At 45.5% G+C, this 14,668-nt stretch overlaps 1 protein-coding gene across 4 annotated transcripts in view; it reads right to left on the bottom strand.

The window, feature by feature from the left end:
• CACNA1I (calcium voltage-gated channel subunit alpha1 I) overlaps positions 1–14,668 on the bottom strand; it is a 176,766-nt gene that overhangs the window by 2,755 nt on the left and 159,343 nt on the right. For 2 of the 4 annotated variants that reach the window (XM_009665343.2, XM_068941569.1), the window contains exons 27-36: positions 14,238–14,347; positions 13,494–13,627; positions 12,676–12,746; positions 8,922–9,000; positions 8,219–8,340; positions 7,130–7,459; positions 6,350–6,496; positions 1,987–2,103; positions 1,425–1,590; positions 311–507 (exon numbers count right to left, since the gene is read on the bottom strand). In XM_009665343.2, the coding sequence (XP_009663638.2) occupies positions 311–507; positions 1,425–1,590; positions 1,987–2,103; positions 6,350–6,496; positions 7,130–7,459; positions 8,219–8,340; positions 8,922–9,000; positions 12,676–12,746; positions 13,494–13,627; positions 14,238–14,347 (1,473 nt within the window). The other 2 variants (XM_068941590.1, XM_068941582.1) reach the window with 2 other exon arrangements.

Consider the following 14,668-nt stretch of genomic DNA (forward strand, 5'->3'; position numbering starts at 1 on the left):
GAGGCAAGCCAGTAGACAGTGTGATTTTGTCTTATTGTGGGGCTAGCTCCAGCTGTCAGACTACTATTTGGTACAAAGCAGAAGTGCATATGATTTCAGGAGGTGAGAGCTCTCTGTCCTCCAACCCTCTCCCCCTAGCACTCCTGCACTCTGCGGTCCTCTGTGCTCCTGCAACAGGTCAGACCCTCCAGTTGCCCCGACCCTGATCACAGTAAGCCCTTCCCTCTGCTTTCCTCCCCATTCAGTCCCCTCTGTTTGGGTACAATATAAAGATCAAGCTTTCCTAGCAGAGGGAAGCAGGCGTCCTTACCTGATGAAGAAGTGAACAGTTCACGCTTGGAGATCTCAGTGATGCCCATGAGCCTTGCAGAGAGATCTTAGGAAGGTTGCGTGGACATGAGACTTTCTCAGGGCCTGTCTGGGTGGCAGACATGGCTGGGTGGAAAAATTCTGCTGGTACAGGTAACAGAGGGCAAGATGTACCTGGAGAGAAGGGGCTGGGAGGGACTGACAAAGCAGCAAAAGGAATGGGGTGAACAAAACAGAAAGAAAGAAGTTCAAGAGTCCTCTGATTTGCTTTGGTACCTTTGTTGCTGCTACACAGAAGGTCCTGCAAGTCCAGCGTATATAGGATATTTAGCAACGCATGCTCCTGACCAAGAATCCTCAGAGTTTGGTGTTCACACCATGGTCCCACTTTCTACATAGTGATCAAAACTGGCACCAGGCCCAGAAGAACTAACACAGCTCAGAGCAACAGCCCAGCTTGCCTCTCCTGTAGTTGTCCTTGGAGAGAAAGGCTGAGCTTTGATATGCTTTGATTCAACTATGTATCATTCTGCCAAAGAACTTTCATACCAGCACCTGCAAGGCAAAGGATGAAGGGAGACAAATAAATTGGTGATTTGGCAAATGTAGGGACCACAGGAGGCCAGAGAATGCTCAGGAGTGGAAATGGGACTCTTCTACCAAGGGCAGACAAAAGTATTACATGTTCCCTGTACCTATACCTGAGGAGCCTGGTCTCAGGGGACAGCAGCATGTTTTACCATAAAGAATGAACACAGTTCATCCAGCCAAACACCAGCTAGCATGTCACTGGAGTCTATGTTCCCTGTTCTCTTTTACATTCTGCTCTGATTGTGCACAGGAGCATTACTGTAAATGAGAATCAGTTCTTTCAAGATACTTCACATAGGCAAGTCTGAGAAAGGATAGAAGGCATTTCAGGACCTAGCAGTAAAAGAAGGAACTGCTCCTCATCCCACTCCTGAGGGCTGGCAAACTGAAAGCTTATTCTTGGTTAGTATAATCGCATGTCAGATTAGCTCCCTTCCTGGCAGGGGTAAAGCAGGAGAAAGGCAGATGAGCTGAACCAACCCACACTCTCAGCAGAACTGGAGAATGATAAGAGCAGTCCTCACCTTTGGTACTTTCATGCTTCAGCCAAGACTGGACTGAGTTGAAAGGAGTTTTCTCCATTTCACACAGATAACTGTCAGGGTTTGAAGAACCATCAGCCCTAGTAATTGGGAGCAGGGTTTCCCCCAAATCTCCTACTCCAATGGAGTCAGGGCTGTCCTGGCCATTCTGTTGGAAAAAATAAGAGAAGACAAAGCCTTGTGAAATTTAACAGCAAATGCCAGAGCAGATTTGTCCAAGCCTTGAGAAGGGCTGATTCTGAAGATACCTTCAAATTAACTAAATAGTTACTCAGAAAGATTGTCTTTCTAGCCCAAATCCACCTAAATGTAGGCTCATTCAGAGGAAGTCATTGACAGTAGTGATGAGAACTTTCAAAACCATACACCCCTTTGTTCTCCTCAAATCCTTCTCCTCAACATGTTTCTAAGAAGGAGCTCTTGAAAAGCGACTGGCATTCATATTCCTCAGCAGGGACACTCAGATGAATACAGAGCACTTCAGGCTAGCTTAGACAGAAATACAGTGCATGATACAACATGCCTATGACCACCAGGGGCTAACCTTGGTGTCGTTAGGACTGAGCTGAGAAGTGCTGCGATTGTCTGAATCATCTCCTAGAAGGATGGAAGAGGACTTGTCTGAGTTGAGGGATAATGCTTCCATTTCAGCCAGCTGAACCTGCAAGAAGGGAAAGGAACAATCATAAGACATGCCTGGAGGCCACTGTGTTCAAGCAGTCACACTGTGGTTGGTAAGTGACAACCTGTAGACCTAAGATCAACTTTTGAGTTATATTCCTTGGATACATCAGGTACTGCCTAACCCAGACCTGGGCTGGGCAGGAGAATCCACTTTTAAGGAAGCTTGAATATACAGTCTGTGAGCAGCCTGTGGCCAGTCCATGTGCTCCTAGTGCCAGAACTGAAGAAAGGAGTCCCAAATCCGTCCCAGCGATAAGGCTGGCACAAGGCCCTGTAAGTAAAGCCAGGTGAGGAGAGGGGTCCTCAGTCTGGTGATAAAGCAGTCTGCTTTGTTGAGGGACGAGGAGTAGACCCCTCTTTCTGAAGGCGCCACAGACAGCCCTGCTTAAATGTGAAGGTGCTTTCATTCCAGGGATAGTCATGCCTCTTACAGTCCATGCCAATATCATGCTTTTCATATTCTCTTACCTTCATCACTGAAACCCATTTTCCTGAAACCCATTTCCCTCCAGCTTCCCTGTGTTTTCCCTCTCCCCTCACCTCTAACCTACACGAGGTCTCAGCTAACACCATCCCTCTTCCTGTTCTCCATTGCTAAACTCATCCCTCCAGCCCCCACCATATTTGTGCTCTCTTGTTTTTTGAAATCAAGTCTGGCTATTGTGTTATTGTCATCCTCGAGGCTCAGCTCCGCTTCAGTCCTATGCCTCAGCTTGCTTCATCTCTTAGCCTGTTTCATACCACACGTGCCCCTCTTCCATCCTCTTTCCTCAGAGCTTTCAATTCCCCCTCCACCTTACCTCACCTCCTCCCACAATGCCCGAAAAGCATCTCTTTTTCTAGTAGCCTAAGCAGCTGCTCTGTCCCTCCTGTGTTCAGCTCTCCATTGCTGATCTCTAAAGTCCTGCTGGTTCTCACCACCAGCACCTGACCCTTAATAGCTATATTTTGGTTTGTCTCAGTCAGGATTGCTTGTTTCCTAGGCAGTTTTCTGTGTTTGTAAGAGGCAGGTACAGTTTTCATGTTATAACAGCAGGTGGAACACTTAGAGAGATGACTCCTTCGAGTTGGGAGTTTGATGGCCTGTGCCAATGCCAGAGACTGGAAGAGGTCTCCATTTGAGGGATAATGCACTTGCAATAAACAGGAGGGAAAACCTGAGCTAGATTTAAATAAAGGATGCAAATGGCATCCATCTTCGGGATATTATTCTGACATATAAACATGGTACCATTCAACTGTGAAGAGAGCCCAAGGACAACAACTGCTGCTCAAAGCGCAAACGCACCAGAGAACCCACAATGATGTTAGGTCAAGCACGCTACACAGCCACCAGTCAGCAACAACCTGTGTATAGAAACACAATTTTCATCCAGTCCTGTTCAAAGTGTGTACTCATCCATTACTCACATAAGTGCTTGTCTCACCAGAACAGCCTTACAGCCGTGCTTGTAAGGACACAAGCGTGAAATGTGGTAACATCTGAGACTACCTTCCCCATCCATAAAAAAAGTTTTCAACAAAAATCAGAATAGTCTGTTCTTCACTGAACTGCTTGCTCATAAATTCTGGCCACCTTGGGATCTACACAAAAAAACATAATCAACAAAGTCATGCATAGACAAACCGCATGTGTGAAAACATTACTCACTGCTAGTCATTGACAAACCCCTGCCACTGGCTGAATACACCATCAGCCACCAATACACAAATGTGTAACTGTCAATCAGCCCAAGAACGAAAGGACAGAGGTGACATGAGATGAGGTTAGCAGCATGAGAAGAAAAGCATGTTCTTCGGTTTTGCTCTGGTAGCTTGAATTACTGCAGAATATTTTAAAATATTCTGACTAAAGATGAGGGGGAAAAAAGAAAAAGAATGGCAGTGGGGGAGGAGTAGAAGCACAATCTTCAAAAATTGCCAGGGACATCACCCTCAGGCACTGATGCACACATATCCTGTAGAAAACAACTAGTTGCAGATACAATATATCTTTAAAAACAGAGCCATGATTACAAAAATCCTTAATTGTATGAATAATTGTTTCAAAAATAAGATGCCAAGAATTTAATTGGGAAAGATGCTGAGTACTTCTACTCAGTGCAACAAAAAGCTTAGCGCATATTAATAATATTGAGCATATGTTTAAGGGTTGTATCCATCCACAGCGCCCAGCATCCTGATGGATTAAATTACAAAAGAAATGGCAGCAAATGTTTTTGGCTAGTATGTGATTGTTGCCACAAGGGCAGTATTAACCGTGATTTGGTGTTCTGCAAGCATACTATTTTGTTCAAAAACACATGTATTTAATATAAAGAGATAAAAACTGCTCTGTGTATATAAACTGTCGTTGATGGCTTCTGACATAGCTTAGTACAATTCTGTCTGTATGTACAATTCTGTTTGTACAATGTGCATTCTGATACTGTGATAATGTTAATGCATCTGAGTACGCTATAGTGTACAAGCCTTGCTGTGACACAGTACAGTGGCTTCCCATTGGAATTTCCATGTTGTTTTTTACATTATGAAATACAAAGAGAAGGTCATGATCAACTATGAGTTAAAACTCTGAGCTGCAGTTTTGATTCATATGATCGGAAATAAACTATTGACATTTTACTATTAAATGTATTCCTGCAGATATAGATCATTTCTTTTCAATTCCAGATTTTACATGTACTAAAATAGCAATTTTGAAAAATAATTTATGGGTCTATAACAGCTTTTAGAAAATCTGATCTAAGAATAATTCTTTGGTTGTGATTATTCTGTCAAACTACTCTTTGCTGGGGCTGTGTTGTAATTGCAGATTTTGCTGTCTACATTTCTTGCTGAGAAGGTGAGAAAATCTCTTGTTGTTGTCTTCATTCATAGGCAGGATACCAAACACTATCTCTGAGGTTGTCAGATGCAACTAACTAGCTTCAAATGCCTCTTGGATAGTCATTCTGGAATGCCTTAAAAGGCCTGATTTTCTGAGAAGGCTGTGCATCAACTGCTGAATATAAGGACCAAAGTAAAGCACTAGAAAGAACAGTGTCTTGAACCACTCGTTATTTGGCTGTGTTACTGCAGCATCCATGGGTCAAGTGTTGCTGAGAAACTACAGCAGTGTTTGCATTTTGATACTTTCAAAGGGAAGCTACTGGGACAGGTAGATAGCTAAAAGGCTGAGAAAATTTAGAGCATCAGAACTAGGAGCTCAGGGTCAAGCAGAGCATTGTTGTCTTTAAATAAGGATAGTCTGACAATGAAAGGTCTTTTTCCAAGTTTCATGATTTCTTTATAAGCAACAACAACACAGCGCGTAAGTTACGCAGAAGGAGATGGTAAAGATTGCCTCTGATGTACTGATGCACTGACTTAAGCTATTGACACAAGTCTGACCATGGTCATAACACTTAAATACAACAAGAGGATTTCAGAAGCAAAAATAATTCTGTTTCTCACCTAATTTCTTTCAGGCTACTTTGCTCCTGGAGTTCCACAACATGAAGAGACTAATTGTTTAGGAAGTGGTTTTCCAAAGCATCTATGACTTTAGGAGCACGAGTCTAAGTCATTTGGTAACCTACTCTTAGCAACAAGCCATTTGTCCGCTAACAGGTTCTACATCAGAAAAGAGACTCTAAAACTTTCTCAGTGGACCCATTTTTATTTAGTTTTTGCTCAAACTAATTAACTGGTTTTCATCACAAACCAATCCTTACTCACAGACAATGACTCTATTCTACAAGGCATTTATGTGCTTAACTCACCAAACTCAAAGCGAAATTAGCAAGCACGTGCTTAAAATGAAGAAAAAATACGTGCTTAAATCTTCCATTGAATTGAACCTGAGTGCTGTCATTTGGGTGAGGTCCCTCTAGTCCTTCATACAACATGAGTTGGAACCTCTGCTTTTCATGCAGAGTTGAACACAACGAGAGCTGCCAGGATACCCTCACAGTCAATCCTCTACATCTCATTCAGTCACTCCTGACCAGTGTCCTGGCACATCTCACCTTTCCACCATCACAAAAGCATCACCCTAGGCTAAGGAGGACAGGCTCATACTAGGCAGCATCAGCAGCACGTGACAGATGACGAACACAGGTCAAGCCCTGTCTACACAATCTACAGCCAGGAGCACACACCAGATGACCTGCAGGCATGTGGATGTGGGTGTGCAGGTTTTGGGGGGAGACTCCCCTCACGCATCCTCGTACGCAGGTTACCTCTTGCTTGTCATGGTTACACTTCTCGCACATGGCCGGCGAGGAGTAATGATGGAAGACGGAGCCCGATAGGTTATCGATGATCATTAACTCCCCGTCGAAGGAGTCCTTAATAATTAAAGAGACACTGTCCAGCCATAAGTTCTCCTAGGGGACAAGAAAGGGGGGAGGATGGGAGAAATTATTTTAAGAATGCTAAGTTTTTTGCTTCGATGTTTCATGTGAGTTTGGGGCTGGGTTCTCCTCCCTGACTCATCTGGAGCAGCACTTTGTTCTGCAGGTACCTGCACAGGGTCATTGGGGGAGCATTTGCTCCTTAGGGCATGTAAAGGTGCCAGAGTCCAATGCAAAAGAAAAGAGGAGGGACAATCTTCACTCACTGTCAGTGCATCACGGCACTGCTCATGCCTCCTTTCCAGCTCTGCTGACGTGTGTCACTCTTGATCTGCCGTCTCCCCTGCTTTCTTCTCCTGAGGTCCCCTCTCAAATATGCTCCTAACACACCTTTAGCTGATCTGCTCCATCCCTCCTCTTCCAGCCCTCAGGTTCCTACAACACGATGCCAATGAACTTCCAGGCAGTGCTACAGGACCCCCTGCTATCACAGCTGTGCCCCCACATTAGGCTACCAACTCATCAGCCTACAGCTGAAAGCAAATCTCTCACCCTGAGGTGGAAGAGCCTGTCTCCTGCTGCTAAGCCCTCAGTCATCTGGGCTACCTGCCTTCTCCCAACAGCCACCTGCTGCAGTCTGGTTGGTAAACACAAAAGTATACCCACCTGTGCTGGAGAATAACATCTCATGCACAGACGTCCTTCAGGATCTGTCCTCCCACTGCCTCCTCCTGCTCCTCCCTGTCCTGAATTTGGGGAGCCTGACTTGCGGGAGCACAGCCCATGTGCAATTTCCAGCTCAATCTCAGCATCCATCTCTGCATCCTCCTGGGCCTCCTTGTTGCTGTCATCCAGGTGTTTCATGAGCACAGCTACCACCACATTGATGAGGACAAACTGGGCTGTGAGCACAAAGCTGACAAAGTACAGTGGGGAGATGAACTGCAGGTTGCTGAGGCAGCTCCGGTCATCGTGGCTGCAGTCACGCAAGGTATCCTTCAGGGGAAGTTGGGTTTGAGAGGGAATGATGGAAGGAAGGAAGGACTAAAGTAAGAATATAAGCTTGGCTGCTCTTTCTGTCAAAAAACACTGATGTCAATGGAAAGAATAGGGCCAACATTTCTATCACCCCAATCCTCTGGGATCATGAGATCCTCAAAGAATCTAGACGCTATCTGACCATGAGGTATGAGCTGTACTCTGTGCTTCAGAGCAAATACCCCTAAAGGTGTACAGTGCAAACTCCTTCCAGATCACCACATGTTGCTGTAGCCCTGCACCTATGAGCAAGAACTGGTGCAGCTTGGCACCGCCTTCCTCCTATTCAAACTCCAAAGCACCATATGTGTTCAAAGTTTCCTTCCCTCTCTCTGTCTCCTTGGAAGGAAGGAAATATTTATTCTGAATTGCCCCAGTTGCTCTGCAGATGGGTGCCATGTCCAGTGCTCCTACATTCAACTTTGATAACAGGCCTTATGACAGCAGATATTCTCTTTCAGTCTGGATGCTGTCTTTTTGTTCCTCCCAAGGACAGTTTGCACTTAGACGTGTGAGTCAGATGGCTGTAGGACTAGATGAGCCCAGAGTCTGAGTTAGTGTGGTGGGGAGGGAGATTCTGGCCCAAGCTGGGACCTGATCTAGCAACTCAGCTCCAGTTTTCCTTCCCTTTCCAGCCCAAGCAGAGCTGAACTTTACACATGTCAAAATATCTCCTTCCCCAGAACAGGGATATCAGTGCCCCTAAGGCCCAGTTACCTTCATGATCCCATTCCAGTTGTCACCCGTGGACACTTGGAAGAGCGTGAGGAAGGCCATCCCGAAGTTCTCAAAGGTGGCGTGGCGGCTCATGCCTTCACAGGGGTTCTCATCATTGCATACTGAAAGGAAGGGGAGCACAGCTGCTAACGGAGGACACCCTGCCAGCTCTGAGATCAACAAAATGAACTGAGGAGGGGGCCTTCAGGCCTCTCACAACTTAAAGACCTCAGTTAATGGCCCCAGTACACGGTTCAATAGCTGGATGTTGCCCAGCAATACAGAATAATCATTGATGGCTCTGCCCTGGGCAATCAGGTAGCAAACTCATTTGCTCAGGGGTATCCTCCCAACATGTGATTGTGCTGCCTTCTTTCTTGATTGCTATTCCATGGCAAGAGACATGAATAAGCTTTCTCTGAGTTTTTCCTGTAATCTTGAAGGCAGTCAAAGTTGAGGAAAAAAAAAAGTTTAAGAATGAAAGAGAAACCAGACACTGCTTTTATTCTGAGACTGGCTGTTAAGGACAATAAAAATTTAGAAGGAAATTCTTCTTATATCAAATATGCATAGGGGAGAATAAAGGACACCACATAACTCAATTCCTTTATTAAATCAGTACTGAGCTTGCTGTGTGATGAGAAATCTCTGCTTCCCAGAAGACCTGTAGCTCATACTCGAGCACAGTCTGCTTGAAACTTACCCAGTTTTCCAAAGAGCTCCACTCCTAGAGCAGCGTAGATGAAAAAGAGGAGCATGAAAAGCAGTCCGAGGTTCCCCACCTGAAAGCAGACCAGATGGTCAGCCTACCCCAAAAACTACCTCATCCAAAAAGGCGAGCATAAATCATACCCAAGCCAGCTTCTGTCTTTCAGAGCCAGAACAGAACAACAGCAAATTCCCAGTGTACAAATGCAACCAAACAGTGCTTAGCACATAGGAAATCAATGGTCCATGTTACCGTCCATGGCACCATCCATGTTACAACAGCCATGCTCAGGCTTGAAGGACACTCTGCTCCCAGCTGCTTCTGCTCCAGTACATACTCCAGTCAGGGCTGACCAAAGTGTGCACCCACGTCCTTGCAATTTTTGGGTCAGATGAAGACAGACGTGCTGGAGAGGGGCACAGAGAGGTGAAGTTGGCTGTGTGAAGGATGGTCTATGGATTACAGAATACAGGCCATGTGCTACAGTGCTACATGCCCCAACCAAGCTATCTAACTCCCTCAAAGTTATGCCTCTGTGAAGAGCAAAACAGCAACACTCTGAAGAAGCAGAGACAGATACACCAGCTCCTGCCATGAACCCAGCAGAGGACAGTGCGGGGCAAAGCACCAGCCACATCTGGATGGGTGAGCAGGACTTGTGGAGCATGCAGGCAGGAAGAATGGATAAAGAAGCCCTTTTGAGATGTGTGGAGAGGAAGAAGGGGAGAGGAGGAGACTATGAGGGAATCAATAGGGGAAGCAGAGCTATGCTTCTCTTTGATCCCATGAATAAAAGAGCAAAATCTGGTTCCTGGGCCTCCAGCATTTGCTGTTTAGAAAGCCCATGATGGGACGGAGCATTGCTGCTGCATGGTGCACAAAGACAGCAGTGCTACCAGCGTTACGGGCACTGCCCCCAATCCTCACTTCGTATCACTGCTTGCCTCTGATTCTTCTGCCTCCCAGCATGAGGGGCAGCAGGATTGTATGCGAGGGAGGGAGGGCTGGAAAAGGTAGACTGAGCAGAAACAGAAAATGCCAATAACGGTTAGCAAACTGTTGGTGGCACAAGGGAAGGCAGGGTCAAATTAAGGACTTAAATGGTATCTGGGTATATTTGAAAAAATGAATAGTGTCTGATCCGAATGTCCATCAGTGTGTGTAGTCATTGAGTCTAATACAGTCGTTGCAACTGCTGTGGCATCGAAATTCAGGAGAGAAATGAATGATTCAGCCCACCCGCTCCCCTGGGCTGCCAGATCCTGGCTCCCTACATATTCAGTGGAAGGAATTATTTGTGATGACTAAATTGGACCCCCCCTAGTAAATGCTCTGAACACATCCTTCTGGGTCTCTAGCTACAGGGCATTAAACAAAAAAGTGATAAAATTCAGCTAAGGGATAAATTTCCAAGAGGTTCTTAAAAATTAAAGCTTTATTCACTTCTAAGAATTGTTGCAGTATAACAAAGACAGGAGGGGAATTGAAACGGGACAACTGGAAAAGCCTTATAAGCCGTTAGCATGCCAAAATCCCTATGTGACTCTATGCTCCAGAAACATAAAAAGAAAGGTTGAGAGGAGGAAGAAGTGCAAGGGAAAGGACAGCTTATTTTAAACTGCTTCTTTTGCCAAAGCCAATAAATCTTGGAGAATAATATTACAGATAATTCAATTGTCCCCTGAAGAGTCAGTGTGTAAAATATGGAGACTAAATTCAATCTTTTAACAGTGAAACTGTGGGATTTTAGCAGTGCTTTAAGTGCAGATTTTGACACAACTTTAACTATGGAGTGATTTTTGATCCCTCTGTTAACTTCACTAAATGACACCAACCTATTATAGAAGGAAGCAAAAGCTAATCAATAGGAACTGGATTGTTCATAGGCTTCGATGCTGGGACTATTAATCCCTACTTGTTATTAGCTGCCAGGGAATACCTAGAGGCCAGATCTTTAGACATCTGCTTGTGAAGGTTTTGTGGCAGATATTCATGACCTTCAAAAGACAGATCATCTTGGTTAGCAAAGGAGCTGTAGGAAGTGAATGTGTGTGCGAAAAGCTGGAATTTATTAAGTAGGAAGAATATACTTGTGGTTTGTGGCTAAAAGCAGAAAGCAGGGCTCAGAGGCTTGGACTGAAGTCTCAGCTCTGCTCTTTGCTGTCCTGAGCAAAACATTTCATTGCTTGATGACTTGTTTCTCAATCTGCGTGACAGAGATATGAACATTTCCCCCTCTCCTATTTATTCTCTACATATTGGCAATAGAAGTTGTTTCACCTTCTAAGTGCAAATACATTGAAGAGTCCTCTTACTGAGGCCCTCTGGATACTGTTTCAGCCTGCTCTCAATACCTGTGTTCATTTATCTGATTTGCAGAATAAATATGCCACAGATGCATACACACTGCATCTGGAGATGTGCTCCTTTCCAGATCCCTTCCCGAGCAAATCAGTTGTTGTGGCTCCTGGAATGGAAAAGAAGAAGGTGCAAAGAGGCTGCACAGAGCCAGCCTGGGGGCAGCAGAGCCAAAACTAATAAATGTTACCGGCCCAAAGTTGCCTTCTATAAAGACACCCTTAATCTCCTCTTTTCTCCATTGCCTAGGATATGTCAGTCTCCAGCTACCCTGGATGACAAAGGATATTATTATATATGCTATCATATATATATATGTATAAATATACACACATAAATACATATCGTTATTGTATAATAAAGCATGGAAAATCAGAAAGAGTTCAGAATTCAGGAAAGATCACAGCATGTTCCCCTCACTTTTGCCTCACAAGATTCCTCTAATTCAGACTCACATCATTTATTGTCACTGATATCAGAAGTAAATTCCTTGTGTAACTTCTCATGCTGTTTTCAGATTGCTTTTCAGCCCTACATCACTCACGAACACTAGCACATTAGCTGATAAATCAACTGACAAATACCATTGCATTTTGATATCATGCAAGATAGCTGCCCGCTCTGGGCCTGCCAGGGGAATGATCTGATGTATGATCAATAGAGTGACTTGGTGCCACTACTCCTTTCTTAACAATTCTCCCTTGAGGACCCAAAAGAAAGGACAACGGTCTCCCTGGCTGCTCATCCATCATGGAGGATCCTCTCACTGGGCTAGATGCCTGTGTAAAGCACCGTATCAGCATCTCATTCAGGAACAGCTGCCTCTCACAGCTCATGAAATCCTTCTGTCTAGCTGTCTTTCGGTAGACACTTAACTGCCGGCTGCGTGAGCCACAACAGAGAGCGTCACTGTTTCTCATACACGAGAGGCTCAGAAAAGTATAAGGATCCACGAGGAGAAAGGAAGAAAAGAAAGTAGGAAGGGGGAGGCACTGGCTACAAACAGGAGTGAAAGGACTATGAATGAAAGAGAAGGAAAAAGGAGGTACCTGTGGGGAAGGGTGAATGTGGCAGAGATGACTTGCTTTCCTCCTGAAAAGGCTGCCAGTCACTCTCCCCTTCTTATGGAGAGTAGAGAAAGCAGCTGGCAACTAGAAGCAAGCAGTAGATACTACCAGACATCACAGGAAGAAACCTGCCCTTATCCAGGAACCGAGGTGAACTGCACTCCGACACTGACCCAATAACCTGGACATCACCTTCAGGCAGCTGCCTGCACCACTCAGTGGACACCATCTCTGAGACTCTTTTTGCACCAAGACAATTGACCCTTTGGAAAAACAGGTGCAGAAAAGGAGAGAGAGCCTTTGGGGAAGCTGGTCTTTCTTACCTGTGGCAGGGCTTGAACAACTGTATCCAACAGTGCTCGCATTCCTGTGGCCATCTTCAGTAGCTTCAGAACTGCCACAACAAGCACAAGAGGAGTGTCACTCAGACTAAGCTCAGAAGATCCATCCTTTAGGTGACTAGCATATGAGACAGATGACTGGCTCCTTTTACCCCAGAACGACTGGATTGTCCCCCTCATCCCCCTTCTCCACTTGCCCACTTCTTTCTACTGCACAACTGCAGGGGTTCCTTCCCCTCTAGTCTATCCTCCTTCTTACTAAATATTTTCTTTCTTCCACTCATGCCTATTGGGCTTCTTCCACTCTGCTGAGACACACTCTGACCAAGAAACCTCTTTCTCTCGGCAATGTATATCACGCTTCTCCCTCTGCTCCAATTCTTCATGCTTTTCATCACCTTCTCTTCCTCCTGCCACTGTCCGGGCATGCAGTTTAGCATGTCTTTGCCACCAGCAGGAAGATTTAGTCCTCTCCTTAGGCAAGCTTCAACCTGGGCCTGGTGGCCCCTTCTCCAAACACCACAGCAATACTTGCCCCATAAAAGAAAAACAGGGAAGATTCAGCTATCACAAGATCTCACTTCCCTGGTCCTTCACATCCTGTGAAAACCATTGGATCTAAATGACCAGCTTAAGGAAGCCAGAAAGCCATAGTCTTTAGGCTTTCCCTCTTCTTATCCCCCTGCCCCCCCTCAGAGCTAGAGGCAAGAAGAGCCCATGACTCCACAACCAGTGCTCAATGCACTGAGTCCCATCTCATGTCTGCCTACACTGCTGCCTCCAGCCAGCATCTGTCTCACCCCGGGCGATGCGCAGCACCCTCATGATCCGGATGATAGTGGGATTAATGGGTAGAGCAGCATTGATTTCAATCTCTTCCAATGTGATCCCCATGACAGACAGCAGCACAATGGCCAGATCTAGCTGATTCCATCTTAAGAAGAAAAATCAAAGAGAATAAGGGAAGACGGAATATTTCCACTTCCCTGAAAGAGAAAGCAAATTATTTGCACTTTAACCTAAACATTCCTTTATGTATGAATCCAAGGCCTCACTTCGAGTCAGCCTACATGGGCTTTTGTAGACAAACACAGATTCACTTTGCATACACCCTGAGCAGCCAGAGGCAAGCCAGACTGATTTGAGAGCATGGAGTTATGTTACTATGGTGCTATGCTTTGACTAATGGGCTCAGCTTTTTATGGCCTTACTACCTCAAATCAGCACTGTTATATATGTTCAGTTTCAGCATGCTTTCAGTTTGGCTCAAGGGCAAAAAAACCCACGCTATCTCTAACTCCACCTCCTTTGCTGTCTAGCCTAGTCAGCAGATGCCAACAAAGAGGCAGTTTTTGCACAACTATCAATATTGCCTAGGCTTTGCAACTCCTGTGGCTCTAGCTAGGTCCACGCTGTACAGAACAGGGAGGCAGTCAGGGCAACCTCTACTACAGCGTCACACTCCAGATAGGGATCCATCCTCAAAACCTCCACCCCAAATCCAGCTGTCCCACAGCCACAGTTGACACAACCCCTCTGCTTACCTGTCTTTGAAGAATCTCCGCAGCCCAAATGCCACCAACTTGAGCACTGCTTCCAGCACAAAGACTGTGGTGAAGAGGTAGTTGCAGTACTTGAGGGCCGTCTCTAGGGACTGCCAGCAGAAAGAGAGGGTGAAAGAAGGGAAGAGAGAGCAGCACCAAGCACATAATCTGTGGGGGCTCTCTCGAGCACCTGAAATTCATTAGCAGAGAGGGAAGCTGCCCCAAGCTACCTACTTCAATGTGGAGCCTACCTACTATGGGCAACCATCAGCTGGCCCCTCTGCCCTGTGTTGTTCTCAGAACTGTTTATTGCTCCTTTCTCCTGTACTGCTCAGCATAAAGGGGAAGAGGAGGCTATCGTGAGGAGGACCCACTAAGTACTATTAGCTTTCTCCAGTGCCCATAGCCTATGTCACTTGGATGCTGCCCTG

The sequence above is a fragment of the Struthio camelus genome, chromosome 1, assembly GCF_040807025.1.
Source record: "Struthio camelus isolate bStrCam1 chromosome 1, bStrCam1.hap1, whole genome shotgun sequence".
NCBI classification, from domain to species: domain Eukaryota; kingdom Metazoa; phylum Chordata; class Aves; order Struthioniformes; family Struthionidae; genus Struthio; species Struthio camelus.